Raw genomic sequence first — 14026 nt, 5'->3', positions numbered from 1 at the left:
CTCCAGTAGAACTCAGAAAAGTCTATTCTGCTGTTCTTGGGGGCTTGGGTTTTATTGTTTTATTAAACTAGATTTTTTTCTTCCAGTTCTGCCTCCTTTTCAGTCATAGACAGACTTGGTCCCATCGTCGGGCAGTAAGTGCCGACACTGCCCATGTCTGAGGCCTTGCTGAAGAGTTCTGACCTGGAGCGAAGGGCTGGGATCCAGGGCCACAGCTTGTGAACTTGCCAAGGCTGATCCTCTGGCTCTTACGAAACTTTTCTCTTGCAGCCTGCCATTGTGTTCTTTATTTCTTACATGTTCACTTTCACTGTCCTTTCCAGATTGAGTAGTCTGTTACTAGGCAATGTTGGGGTTTTTCTGTAGCATACAAAATGAATCCTTTTTCCCCTCAAAAACTTGAATTTGAGACTGAAAATTTCAGTTTGAGACGTTTAATAGTATACATAGAAAAATAAACTCTAAATTGACAAGTTTAGTTAAGCTTATCTACATAACATTCTAAGAAGAAACGGAGACCAGTTTAAAGCATATATCTGTCTTTAAATATTAAAAACACAAAACTGCTTCACTTAAGTGTCTCCAGCCAAAATGCAGTTCATCAATATTCCATAGAATGGAGCATTGTGTAGGTGAATGCTGTCCTCTTTTCCCCCGGTGTGTACGTCATTCCTGGGCCACACTTAGGGAACAGCGTCTTTTTCTTAAGGAAAAGAAAAGGTGGTTTTTAAGACAAAGGTTTAGCAGTGCCCAGAGACGTGTCTTCTGTGTTTCCTTCCTCTCCTGGCTCTATCTAACCTCAGGATAGACTGCAGAAAGGAAAGGCACCACCTTTCATGCTAACTTTGTTGAGCTGTTCTTGGTTCTCAAGTCCTGAGGGATTCTCCATGGAGCTCCCGGCTACAGCCCAGGCAGTCGCCTCTCCCAGTTTTATTCTTAGATCTGCGTGTGTGCTCTTCTGTCCTCTGCCCTTCTCCCAAGTTTTTGGAGTTACCTGCACAGCCTCGTGATACACTCAGAATCGTCTCTGCAAGAGGATCCGATGGGCCTGAGGGAAACCCCTCTCCAAAATGGAGTCATTCTCCGTGGCCTTCTCTTTGTTGAACTCGGTTCCAGCATGGGGGAGCCATCTACCTGTAGGGCAAAGACCAGTAAAGCTCAGGCGTGGAACAGGTGACCCCTTTCTGTACACCTTGGGAGAATGCTCACCGCCAGGATGCTGTAGACTCAGAGCAGAGGGACTTTTCCTCAAGGGCTGAGTCTGGTTCTCAAGTTCGGCCTACAATCCCCCCGCCCCCCCCCGCCACACCCACCCCTCCACACCACCACAATCCCTGTACACCCACTTCTTACCTGGTCCAACAGCAGCAAGCAGATCATGAGCACCGCAAAGAGTTTGAGATGCCACATCTTGACAGAGGGAGGCTGTTGGAGCCTGAAATCCGGGGGCAGTTCCCACTTCCTTTTATAGACTGAAATTCACCACTTTTATGGTTGCCAGGTGAGATGGGGGCAAAGTTTATATTTGCAACCACGGTCGATGTAATAAGTTAATGTCTACCAGAGGAATGTGCTCAAGGCCTGCCTTTCAGGCACGTTGTATTTACTGATCCCTCATTTGGACTTTGAGTGATTATGTTACTGGCTTGGACGCTATTACCCATTTTACCAAAAGCACCACCCTCTCCTTCCCTTTGAAAGCCACGTGAAGCCACTGAGGGAAACCAGGCACCTAGCCACATTTTGATTCCAAAATAGCTCAGTGAGGTCACCGTAATCAAAATAAAATTCTAATAGTGAGGTCTTCAGAAATAGTGTTGACCCCTTTTCAGACTTGTCTAGGAAAGAAGCACCAGTCTATCATGTTGCAGGCAATTGGATAAGGCCCTTAGCTCCCTTCTTTGGGAAGTTGCTTCAGCACATGTGATCTAACAGTGGCCCCAGATCCCCCTTTTGTACAGATGGACTCTTATCCAGTTATCTGCTCCGGATCATCCCACTAGAAGAATGGACCCAGCTGTGGCAAGTTCAAAGTCTGGCCTACCTGCCTTTTCCCAGGGGAAGGGCAATCAAGACTGATGTGGGACTTACTTGAACTATGGGTGAATAGAATGAATGAGTATAGGTGGTTTTGTTTTTAAAAATATGAGTTCTTAGCAGGGGTCCTAAATCAGTGGGATTGATTGATGGTGGTGACGTATGACAGCAATCCTGGAATTACAGGCTTTCTGCCCAGTAGGTGACTGGGATCATCTGCAGAGCATAGCCTTCTAGCAGCCTCAGGGGAGCAGGCCTAGGGCTGAGATACTGCCAAAGCACAAAACGTCCATCAGCTTCCGTAGGAACAGCTGCAGATTGCTAGAACAAGAAAGTGCGTGTACCTAAGTCATGAGGTGTTATGGGTACTCCTCAAATGACATGGGCATTTTGATAAATGTGGGGGAAAGAGCTGTAACTTATGAGTAAGATTGATAGGACTTCAGATCCCTCCTATGACCTGGAAGGTTAAGCCAAGACAGATGTAACAAGATTCCTTGGTGTCTCCCTAAAAACTTGGCTGATACAGGGTCCCTGGGTGGCTTAGTCGGTTGGGCAACCGACTTCAGCTCAGGTCATGATCGCACAGGTCGTGAGTTTGAGCCCTGCATTGGGCTGTGTGCCGACCGCTCAGAGCCTGGAGCCTGCTTCGGATTCTGTCTCCCCACTTCTTTGTCCGTCCCCTGCTCACACACTGTCTCTGTCTCTCTCAAAAATAAATATTAAAAAAAAAAAAAAAGCTTGGCTGATACCTCTTTCCAAGGCCCTTATCATCAGGATGGGTATTTGGTTTGAGGTTGCCTGTTCTGCAAGGTAAAGTGGAGGAGAGGCAGAACAGCAGAAGATAGGACAGCATAGATGCCAATCGTCTTATTGAGGGAGCAGAGGGTGGGAAGATGGACCTCAGAACTGGAGCTAGGGGAGTGGGGTGTGGCCACAGATCTGACGGTCCTGGTCCCAGTCCACTGATGACCGTGCAGCCAGGCCCCGAGGGAGACACCACTACTTGCACTTTAGGAACTTGAAGAAACAGACTAGCTGGTTGCTCCTTCCCCTTAGGCCTGAGCTTGGATGTTGAATCAGCCCAGGTAGGGGCTTAACCAGGAACCTCTGTGGAGTGGGGAAGAAGCTATGTGATGACCTAGTGAACATTGGGTAAGAACACAAATCTGATTAGATAAGCAAAAGACTGACAACGTGATGTCCTAGAGACAGGTCTGTGGCCTCCGTGCCAGCCTCCCCTTAAAGAGCATGATCTGCCAAATGGGATTTGGAAACTGCTAGTTCCAAACATGGTTTCTCCTCATCTTTCATTTCTGCCTTCCTCTACTCCAAGCAAAATCAAACTAGCCAATTCCCCAGGCAAGGAAAAAGCCTGAGGGTCCATTGTGTACAGGGGGATAAAGTCTTATGTATCATAATGAGTGTGACACCACTGCAGAAGCCTTTGGGATTCAAGCCTCAATCTTGTTTGCCACCTCCCCTCCCAAGAGGAAAGTCCCATCAGTTCACTGCCCATGGAACTTTTCCCGGTTAGGAAAAGTATTCCAAAATGTGCCTACATTACCTCTGTAGTTGTTTAAGTTAAACATGGAGCAAAAATCAAAGTTTGAAAAGGAAAGTGGCATCTGGACAGCATGAAGCTGAAGTGACAGCCATTGTCCACAACCATCCCATAGCCCTTGAATAGCTGTGAATGCCTATTCCTGAAATAAATAAAAATAATCAATGGGCTCTGTACAGTCAAGTATTTGCTGAATGAATAAGCATACAACTACATCTTCCTCCAGCAGAAAGGTCTAAGCAGCCTTTAACAATCTCAGCCATAAAGAGAAAACAATGCTTGGCTGGGAGGCAGGAGCCTGGGGTCTGGGTTAACTGACCAGTGGTCAGTCCTTTCCCTTTGAGCTTCAGTCTCTTGTTCTCTCAGTGAGATGGGAGGAGATCTGAGACCTCTCAGCCACTGACATTTGGGGGGGTTCAAATGATTAATTTACAAGAAGAAAATGAGAAGCATGTTGGATAGCTTATAGCTCGGTAACTCTGATTACAACTCCCAGGGATTTTCTGCTGCTGAGGTAAGTGCCGGGGATGAAATGAGAGAAAGAGGGTGTAGCTACATGAGCAGTTTGAAACACATTCCAGATGGAGAGGAGACCCTTAGGGCTTGGCCGTAACTGGAGACTTTTTTGCTGTCCCTGAGCAGGACATGTCTAATAAAAAATGAAAGACTCTGAAATGGAAAAACTTTTCCAGGTAAAACTTCAACAAAGGGTCAAAGTGTATTTGCTTTTTTGCTGGCTGGAACTGGCACAGACTTCTGGCCCTGCACTAGGTAGGCCTGCATCTCGAGGACTTTGTTGGCAAAGCGGAGTTCACTTCGCTGCATTCTACAGCCCAGAGATAAGAGCCCTTGTGGGGGCGGGGCAGTGCTGAGGAAAAGAAGGGCTAGATGAGTTAAGTGGTTGTGCCCTGGAAGCAGAGGACTGAGCCACAGCCAGGGCTGGAGGCTCCAAGTGGGTGGGTTATAGGCATTAAGGCCCACGGCAGTGGTCCCCTTCTTCCTTAAGAGACTTTAAAAGTTCTTTTCTTTACAGTTCTCTGCAGATAGAATGGTCTCCAAAATAATCCCAGGTCCCAGTACAGTAGCACTGAGCTATGATAACTCAACACATCCCCACACACACCCCTTTAACCCACCGTCCCCATCACCCTGCTACACAGGGTTCCATGCCCCCCCAGCTTAGAGAAGGAAGAAGCCCTTTGGTGAGAGACAGCCTTCTGGCAGCCTTTAATAATTTTATTCAAAGCAGAACTTCAGTAAAAGATTGTAGCAGGGTCTTCTCAGAGCATTCCTGGGATAAAAAGGATTCAGACCCAGACTCAGGGCCTGGTCTGTGCTGAAAAAGGGTTAAGTTTACTTTTAAGCTGTTATCTTTAAAGGAGTCAAGGAACCAAGAAGAAATAACATCTTGGGGTAAAATGGAGCCAAAAAGATGGGAGAGGGTAGCCATCTCCCCAAGGAAGTTTGAGGCTAGTCAGAGGGAAGAGGACAGGTTACTGGCCCATCAAGGCAGTGGCCCTCCCCTGGTGAAACTAAATAAAGTGAAGGAGGGGTACATTGACACCTTCAGGTCCACAGCTGCATCAGATTGTCAATAGTCTAGGACCCAAATACACAGCAAGTCCCAGGAACAAATTTGGACAGAGCCCAGGAAAACTGGACGTTTGGTGAGGCAATTTTCATCACATAGCTGTCCTTTGTTAAGCCTGCCAGACGCCTGCTTAGCTCTCATCTCACCATTACAACCCTATGGCTTTATATTAACACATTATCTTACTGGCAAAAAGTTCAAAGCTCAGGGATGCAGATTTCTTGCTTGTATCATACAGTGAAGAAACACAGGTTAAAGGGTATGCGCCCCAGTTCACTAGACTCAGAGGTTCTTTATCCTGCCACACAATCCAATTTCTATTAGCGTTTTTTGTTTCTAAGTATTTTAATTCTGGTTCCTAAAAGGCAAGAATAATTGTTAGAATAAAAGAGGGGCAACTGAGTGGCTCAGCAGGTTAAACATCCGACTTTAGCTCAGGTCATGATCTCACAGTATATGATTTCAAGCCCCACACTGGGCTCTGTGCTGACAGCTCAGAGGCTGGAGCCTGCTTTGGATTCGGTGTCTCCCCCTCTCTCTCTCCCTACCCCCTCACACTCTGTCTCGCTCTAAAATAAACATTTTTTAAAAATAATAAAAAGAAAAGAAGGAGAAAAAATACAGCCTGGGCCAGAAGCTGAACTACACTGGGAAAGTTGCTGCTCTGGACCAGCAGGAAGTGTCCTAAGAAGTGAGAAAGTTTCTAGAAATGGAGCAGGGAACCAGAAGCATGTAAACTACCCATACCTACCTCTACCATCTCCTGGTGAAGGGAAAAGGGCCTTTCTACTAAAAAGAGAATTCAAAGGCTCTAGAACAAGAGTAAACTTTTCAATAAAAGGCCAGAGAGTATTTTAAGCTTTCTGGGCCATATGTGATTAAAACCATTAGCAGCCTGGTACAAGAACAGGCAATTTGCTGACACCAGCTCTAGGGGCCAAGTGGTGATCTCACCCCTGCTTTTATAGCTGACTTCCCCTCTGGCTAAGGAAGGCCTGTCTTGGGAGGAAAGGCAGTCTAGCATGGCTTTAGAAGCATTAGTGTCAGAATCTACCATCACTGGTTGTGTCATTTAGTCAAATTACTTACTCTCATTGTGCATGTGTCCTCATCTGCAAAATGTGTGCAATAATGACAATTTAAAAAAAAAAAAGGCAGGTGTGAGGTTTAAAGGCACGTGAAGGGCTGAGTATGTGACACACCGTAATTACAGTAGTGACCAGATCTTACTGTTATTACGGGAGCAGACCCCTGGCAACCCACGGTTCACAAATGATCTTCAGGAACAGCTGCAGCTACTTTCTCGTAGATTACAGAACAAGCACTGAGCTCAGATCCTTCACCAAACTCACTAGAGAAACTGTTTAGGACTCATGCCAGGAAGGGGAGTTCACGAACTTGAATATTAGCAGTCACATCCAGGACTTGCTCACAGAAATGGAAAATGACAACGGTGCAGTCCATAAGAAGTTTATTATGTCTTCAAGACAGTACAGTGTCGACTCCTCTCCCAGAGAAGGGCTTTCAGACGAAGGGAACCATTATCCAGATGAGTGGCTCATTTGTCATTTTCATAAGCAGCCGGATTCTTCCTCTTGGATTTCTCAAACTCCTGGGTCCCCCAGGTATAGACAAGATAAAACCCTACAAACGCTTTAAAAATCAAAAGCGAGAGTAAGCAGTGCACCCATATAAGACACTGGGGTCTCAGTCTTCTTTTCTGACTCACTGCAGGTTCTGCCCTCCTGTCTCTAGTTTCCAAGAAGCCACTTTTAAACCAGATGATGAAGGAAGGTTATATCACACACTCATTTTACAGGCGACCAAAATAAAGGGCCAGCCCAGGAAAATTTGTCATCAGACCTCCCCTATCTCTTTCCTGTTGCACATTTTAAATATTTTGAGATAATGAAGATAATTCACAGAAACTATGCACATAACGATGCACGTAACAGAAACACGTAAGTGAACACTTCTGTGGTTTTTAGCAAATTCACAATGTTGTGCTAATTTTCATCACTACCTGATGCGGACACAAACAGTTCCTCGCTACTTAGTGGGTAAAGATGACCTCAGAGGGAGGAGCTGAAATCACACAGGTGACCTTGCACGGGTCGTTTAAGTCGTCTGTGACTCAGTTTACTCATCGGTTAAGATAAGCAGGACGATATACTAGCACGAGGGCTTTCAGGAACACTCAGTGAGAAACCGGGCGTATCCCAAGTTGCGGAGTGCCTGCCCTACCGACAGTGCTCAAGGAAGGGACCCGCTGTTGGGGTGTGATGGAAGTCCAGCCCCCCTACCCGGCCAAGGCACTCACGCGGCAGGACGCGAAGGATGCACGCCCGCGTGCGGCGCAGCACGTTGGGGATGCCCTTGCTGAAGTAGTGCGGGAAGGCGCGCTGCTCGAAGGGTGACAAGCTGTAGGTGATCACATGCCGCATCCGCGTCAGATGCCCAAACTCGCGGCCCATGGTCGTGACGGCACCTGCAACACCGAGGGTCGACAGGCGCTTGCCTCAGTCTCCGGACGCGCTGGTTCCACCCAAGAGGTCCTCCCCGGCGCCCCCCATCCTTCCCGGCCCAGGCGCCGCCTCCACCCTCCCAGGGGCCACCACGACCGCACGACCGGACCTCACTCCCGCGCGGGGGTCACCTCGCCCTCCACAGCCTCGGGAACCACCAGCCTCCTTCCGTCACTTCCGCTAAGTGGAAGCAGCTCCGGGAGACCCTGAAGTCACTTCCGGGGAATACCATTTTCCTGCCGTCTCCAGGGGGAGGCACCGTTGCTCCCCCTTCTGGAGAAGAGTGGCCGGGTCGGGTGGCCCCGTGGATTGGCGGGGCCAAGCGCCGGCTGCGGACTCCGCGGCGGCCTTTGGGGTCCGTGGACTACCCGCTGACAATCTCAGCCCCTTGCCTCTCCGTGCGACGGCCGGGGCCGAGGGGAACTGAGGTGGAGAGAAAGGGGCCAGCCGGCGTCAAAGGCGCTCCCGCCGAGGACCTATGGGTCCTGCGCCTGTGGAGGGCGCCCTGACGCCCGCCGTGGGGCCTCCCTACGTGACTGTGTGCGCTCTGGTCCGGCCGCTAAAGGGGTTCGGTTCTTTTCAGACCATCGGTGACGAGAATCAGAATCAGTACCAGGAGCTTGCATCCGGGGCTTTTCTCGGCTGCCGCGGTTATAGAATGCACTGGCGGGGCGTAGACTTTCCCTGGGTAGAATAAACACGTTTCCTCAGGTCGCGCCCCAGGAGTCTTCAAGAAGTGGGCAAGCCGTTGATAACCGGCTGTTGATGGCGGTAGGAGGACAGAGGTCACCCCCGCAGCCGCCAGCTTCTCTCTGGAAGCGCTTTCTAAGGCGGGATGCAGGGCGTCTTGTACATGTTTAGTTCATGGAATTGCCAGCCGTGTGTGTAGTAGGAGTAAGCTGTCATTCAAAGTTTAGGTGTGTTTTATGCGACCCTGCTTACCAGTCATGGGCCGGGAAGGCTTGGCATAGGCAATGAACTTAAAATTTAGAAACATAAAATTTGAAACAGTTTCATCAACCTAGGTGCTGCACAGACTGGTTCTCTATCTGTACCAGGAGTGTGGGTTGATTTCCTTCCAGTGTGATCTCATGGGTGGCGCTGGATATGCATCCGTTTCAGCCTCTTGTGGTGCACCTTCGTCCCATTTCTTTAAAACATCATTTCTCACCTAGTCTCAGCTCCAAGGCAAGAACATAGGTACTTACATAACAAGAACAAAAACACCTCTCAAATTCTACCAGCATCTGAGTAACAAAAAACAACCTGCAAACATCTCTAAACCTTTCAACCTACATAGGTACAGATGAATATGTAGTTGAAAGTAAAGAATCAAGGTATTATATTCTAAAATTAGTCAAGGTCTGGGGCGCCTGGGTGGCTCAGTCGGTTAAGTGGCTGACTTCAGCTCAGGTCATGATCTCACGATTGTTCTTCGTGAGTTGGAGCCCCACAATGGGCTCTGTGCTGACAGCTCAGAGCCTGGAGCCCGCTTTGGATTCTGTGTCTCTGTCTCTCTCTGCCCCTCCCCTGCTCATGCTCTGTCTCAAAAATTAGCATAAAAATTTTTTTAAATGAGTCAAGGTTAAAGGTGATGTCCATTTTAAAGCATATTGCAGCATTCCAAGTACATATTCTATACGAAGTTCCCTAAGAGAATTGGGCCATCCAATAGTTCTCTGTTCTCTGGGATTTCCATGCCAATTGTGACTTTTTTTCTCTCCAAATCCACATGCAGTAAGTAATTATTCTAAGCACCTGGGAGCCAGAGAGGTGATGAGAGTGAAGGAAGAGCAAGAGTGAACCCAATACCATAAATTGAATACCAACAGGTTTTCGTATCATCATGAATAATTAGCTTTTTTCCGTGCTTTGGAAGTTTCAGCAAGCACCTAGGGAACATTTTAAGAATCGTAATCTCAAAAAAGGGATGGTTTGGGGGCGCCTGTGTGGTTCAGCCGGTTAAGCGTGGGATTTCCACTCAGTTCACGATCTCAAGGTTCGTGGGTTTAGGCCCTGCTGCTCCACGCTCTCAAGGCAGAGCCTGCTCTGTCTCCGTCACTCTCTGCCCCTCCCCCGCTCCCCCCCTCTCAAAAATAAACATTAAAAAAAAGTTAAAAATTTTTAAGGGGGAGTTTTAAGGTCATTTCTCAATTTCTGTTGGTCTTTCAGCTTGCATAGGTAGTCCACCTATGCAATGCTAACTTAAGAGGTTTTAAATGAATGCCAGAACAAAAAGGAGAGGAAAGCTAAATCACCAGATACATCAGTATCTAATGAGCACAAATTGGATAGATAGGATGTTATCAGATGTTTGATTCACAGCTGATAAGAATTATCTTCAGGTACCCATCCTTGAGGTCTGATTACAGAATTGACCCTAGCCCACCCACACACCTAAAATTTATTTAAGAGACCAACCTAAGTTCTTCCTGGCTTTTAGGAAGAAGACTGGTATGGGGAAATGTATTCCTTGCTAGTTCTTCCAGGCCATGGCGCTTCTCAGCGACTTTTTCCTTTGGTTTTTCTGCTTTTCCTGGCTGTGTTTTCCTATTAGTCTTTGTTCTCGGGCTTCTACAGAAGTTCAGATTGCAGCGGGTGCTGAATGGGAAGCTAAGGCTGAACCTTGGTCCTTGGTGCAGCCTCTAGATGAAAAAGACAGATTGGGCTTCCTTCCTCCTCTCTTCAAGGTTCTGTATAATGGGCAAGGTGACGCCCCTAGGCTGCAGCCAGACTCCAGAGCTTTGCGTTACATGAAGAGACTCTATAAGTCCTTTGCTACCAAGGAGGGGATCCCTAAATCCAGCAGAAGTCCTCTCTACAACACTGTTCGGCTCTTCACATCTTATGCCCAGCACAAGCAGGCTCCTGGGGACCAGGTGACAGGTGTGTAGGAGTGGATTGGTGAATGGGTGGTGGAAAGATGATAAATTAGTTTGCGTTTCGGTTAAAGAAACAGATTGGGTTTGTTCTTTGAATTGCAGTTTACTTTGCATAATATTCAACAACCGAAATCAAATGTGGTACTTGATCTTATGGTTTTAACATCTTCATGGATTAAGGGGTGGCAAGTCTCCTAGGATAGATAGGGTAGAGTTAGAGGGGACTTAATAGCTCTAAAGACTGAGGAGTGTTTTGTTGGAACTCAGCATCTTGTCCAAGGTCACAAAGTCAAGACTGGAAACCCGGTGTCTTGACCTCTCTTTGTTCTTCCCCTTTTACCACTGCTAACCTGGAAATGTGTCTAAAATATCCCCTAGCTATTTACTGCATTAATTGGGATGTTTTCCCCTTGTTTGTTGCTGTCTGTGAGAGGAAAGCTGGAGTCTCCATTAGGAACAGTAGGTCCTCACAACGAAGTGTTAGTCAACAGTCTGACTCAGCACCTTGGTATTGTGTGTGAAAAAGAAGTGCTTTAAAAAAAAAAATCAAAAAACAAAAACCTAAATTCACTACCTCATGACCAAAACTGTGCTGACCCAACAAGTCAGGTGGGGCTGTTTAAAATCTTTTCTTCTTCCTTGATGGTTTTTTATAGTGCTTTTAGAGCCTCGATTATCAATCTCAAGTGTTCGAATTACATGATTAAGTTTTCTTCATTGATCCTGTTCATTGGGCTTAGAAAGTCTTCTTAGCAAGCTTGGTGGGGTTTTTTTTGTTTTTGTTTTTTTTCAATATATGAAGTTTATTGTCAAATTGGTTTCCATACAATACCCAGTGCTCATCCCAAAAGGTGCCCTCCTCAATACCCATCACCCACCCTCCCCTCCCTCCCACCCCCCATCAACCCTCAGTTTGTTTCTCCATTTTTAAGAGTCTCTTATGCTTTGGCTCTGTTCCACTCTAATCTTTTTTTTTTCCTTCCCCTCCCTCATGGGTTTCTGTTAAGTTTCTCAGGATCCACATAAGAGTGAAACCGTATGGTATCTGTCTTTCTCTGTATGGCTTATTTCACTTAGCATCACACTCTCCAGTTCCATCCACGTTGCTACAAATGGCCATATTTCGTTCTTATTGCCACGTAGTACTCCATTGTGTATATAAACCACAATTTTTTTATCCATCATTTGATGGACATTTAGGCTCTTTCCATAATTTGGCTATTGTTGAGAGTGCTGCTATAAACATTAGGGTACAAGTGCCCCTATGCATCAGTACTCCTGTATCCCTTAGGAAGCTTGGTGTTTTTATGACCGCTTTCTCTCCAGGCACTTGCCAAGAGAAAAATATTTATTAGCTTCTGTATGTTTGGAGCAAATGATTGAGGTTGTGAAACGGAACGATAGTTGTTTTTATTCACCACCAAAGCTGTTGTGATTTTGTAGTGATAAAATACCTGCTTGTAGTTGCTGGCAGTTAGTTATGGAAGAAAGCTCTCACCCGCATTTTCTCTGTAACCCCCCCTCCCTCACTTGTTGAGGCTGGATGAAGAGAGGAAGAGAAGGGAGAAAGCACTATGATCAAGTATTAATGCTGTGATTTGACTTGCTATTTCGTTTTTGTATTCAAGCACAATTCGTGGGTTGTTTTTCTTCTCAGGAACCGTACCATCCGTGGACCTGCTATTTCACCTGGATCGTGTTACTGCCGTTGAACACTTCATCAAGTCAGTCTTGCTATTTACTTTCAGCAACCCCATTTCTTTTTCTTCTGCTGTGAAATGTGTGTGCAACCTGGTGATGAATGAGCCCGAGTCTTCTCGCGGGAACCTCCATAGAACTCCATCCTCATTGACCTTTGACTCCCAGTTTGAATTTAGAAAGAAATACAGATGGATTGAGGTGGATGTGACGGCTCCTCTTCAGCCTCTAGTGGCCTCCAACCAAAGAAACATTCACATGTCTGTAAATTTGACCTGTGTGAAAGCCCAGCTGCAGCCCCCTTCAGCACGTTACAGTCCCTTTAACGTGACTCTTCTGGTGCCCCCCTCACTGCTTTTATATCTGAACGACACGAGTGCCCAGGCTCATCACAGGTGGTATTCCCTTCACTATAAAAGGAGGCCTTCCCAAGGTGCTGGCCAGAAGAGAGGGCTGTCTGCCTGTCCCCAGGGAGAAGAGTCAGCTGAGGCTGTACGACCTTCCCGTCATCGGAGAGGTCAGGAGACTATCGGCTTGGAACCTCAGAAGCCTCTGGTTGCAGCTTCTTTCAATCTGAGCGAATACTTCAAACAGTTTCTTTTTCCCCAAAACGAGTGTGAGCTCCATGACTTTAGACTTAGTTTTAGTCAGCTGAAGTGGGACAGCTGGATCGTGGCCCCGCACAGATACAACCCTCGATACTGTAAAGGGGACTGTCCAAGGGCACTTGGACATCGGTATGGCTCGCCAGTTCACACCATGGTGCAGAATATCATCCATGAGAAGCTCGACTCCTCAGTGCCAAGACCCTCCTGTGTGCCTGCCAAATACAGTCCTCTCAGTGTTCTGACCATTGAGCCAGATGGCTCAATCGCTTACAAAGAATATGAAGATATGATAGCCACTAAGTGCACCTGTCGTTGATACTGGGTTCTCTAAACTAAAACCTGGAGCCTCTTTGGCAAAGAAATGCCGTGCACCTCTGTGCCTTCAGGAGAAAGTTCCACGTGTCAAATCTCAATGGAGTATGTCTTGTATAAGGGGGAGCCTGTGTAGATGAGCACATTCTGTGGCATCTATCCGTGGAAAGTGGTAACATCTTCCTGTTTAATTTCCGGGTGTAAATGAACTGTAATTATTTTGGAGGGCCCTAAATTTCTTTCCCATGAATGATTTTTTTTTCTTGACATTGGTATCAGAGTGCAGTAGTTGTAGTTAATGGAAGAATAAACCCCTCTCAGTGGCATAATTTTCTGTGTGTGCTTTTTTTTTTTTTAAGGATTGATTTTAAATGGCTCTTGGGGAGGGAGAAGTGTATCTACAAGCTAATCTTAACTTTTTATCTTTTACAGAGTAAGAGGTTAGCTTATCTTACTGGGACTAGAGAGTAAGCATGTAACCCATGACTGTTGGATCAGTGTGATGGATGCGCAATATGTAATTCAGCTCATTAGGCATATAAATAGGGTGGTTCACCTCAAACAAGATAACATTTGTCCAATTTGTTGAAAGGAAATTGCCTTGCAGATTTTTATGAGAAAATGTAAAGATTTTTAACTATTTGTTCCCTTAAATATTTAAAATCTCTGACCTTCCGGAATGAAGTCAAGGAGTGTTTTTTTTCCTTTTTGCTCTAAGCTTGGTTTTGCAGATTTCCCTCAGCTGTCATCACTGCACCCCCACAAATTTTTTCCAGGTGGATTTGGGTCTTTTGCCACTAAACTCACCT

The 14026-nt window shown here is 46.5% G+C and overlaps 3 protein-coding genes across 3 annotated transcripts; 1 reads left to right on the top strand and 2 right to left on the bottom strand.

The window, feature by feature from the left end:
- Positions 1-54: 54 nt before the first annotated feature.
- Positions 55-2573, bottom strand: LEAP2 (liver enriched antimicrobial peptide 2). The gene is made up of 3 exons (XM_047084550.1): positions 1354-2573; positions 995-1134; positions 55-703 (listed from the first exon to the last, which is right to left on the bottom strand). The coding sequence occupies exons 1-3, from the start codon at positions 1408-1410 to the stop codon at positions 667-669; spliced, it is 234 nt and encodes a 77-aa protein (XP_046940506.1). The 5' UTR covers positions 1411-2573; the 3' UTR covers positions 55-666.
- A 4073-nt stretch (positions 2574-6646) lies between these two features.
- On the bottom strand, positions 6647-7908 carry LOC124524210 (cytochrome b-c1 complex subunit 8). Its single transcript, XM_047096340.1, has 3 exons — positions 7827-7908; positions 7513-7680; positions 6647-6845 (listed from the first exon to the last, which is right to left on the bottom strand). Exons 2-3 carry the CDS (start codon positions 7664-7666, stop codon positions 6751-6753), a joined length of 249 nt encoding a protein of 82 aa, XP_046952296.1. The 5' UTR covers positions 7667-7680; positions 7827-7908; the 3' UTR covers positions 6647-6750.
- A 2301-nt stretch (positions 7909-10209) lies between these two features.
- GDF9 (growth differentiation factor 9) lies at positions 10210-13497 on the top strand. The gene is made up of 2 exons (XM_047096231.1): positions 10210-10603; positions 12257-13497. Exons 1-2 carry the CDS (start codon positions 10210-10212, stop codon positions 13219-13221), a joined length of 1359 nt encoding a protein of 452 aa, XP_046952187.1. The 3' UTR covers positions 13222-13497.
- Positions 13498-14026: the final 529 nt, after the last annotated feature.

This window comes from Lynx rufus, unplaced genomic scaffold (assembly GCF_022079265.1).
Source record: "Lynx rufus isolate CCGP_SWC_20201006 ecotype Redwood Valley unplaced genomic scaffold, mLynRuf1.p SCAF_1, whole genome shotgun sequence".
Taxonomy (NCBI): domain Eukaryota; kingdom Metazoa; phylum Chordata; class Mammalia; order Carnivora; family Felidae; genus Lynx; species Lynx rufus.
This window is presented reverse-complemented; position numbering and strand designations above follow the sequence as displayed.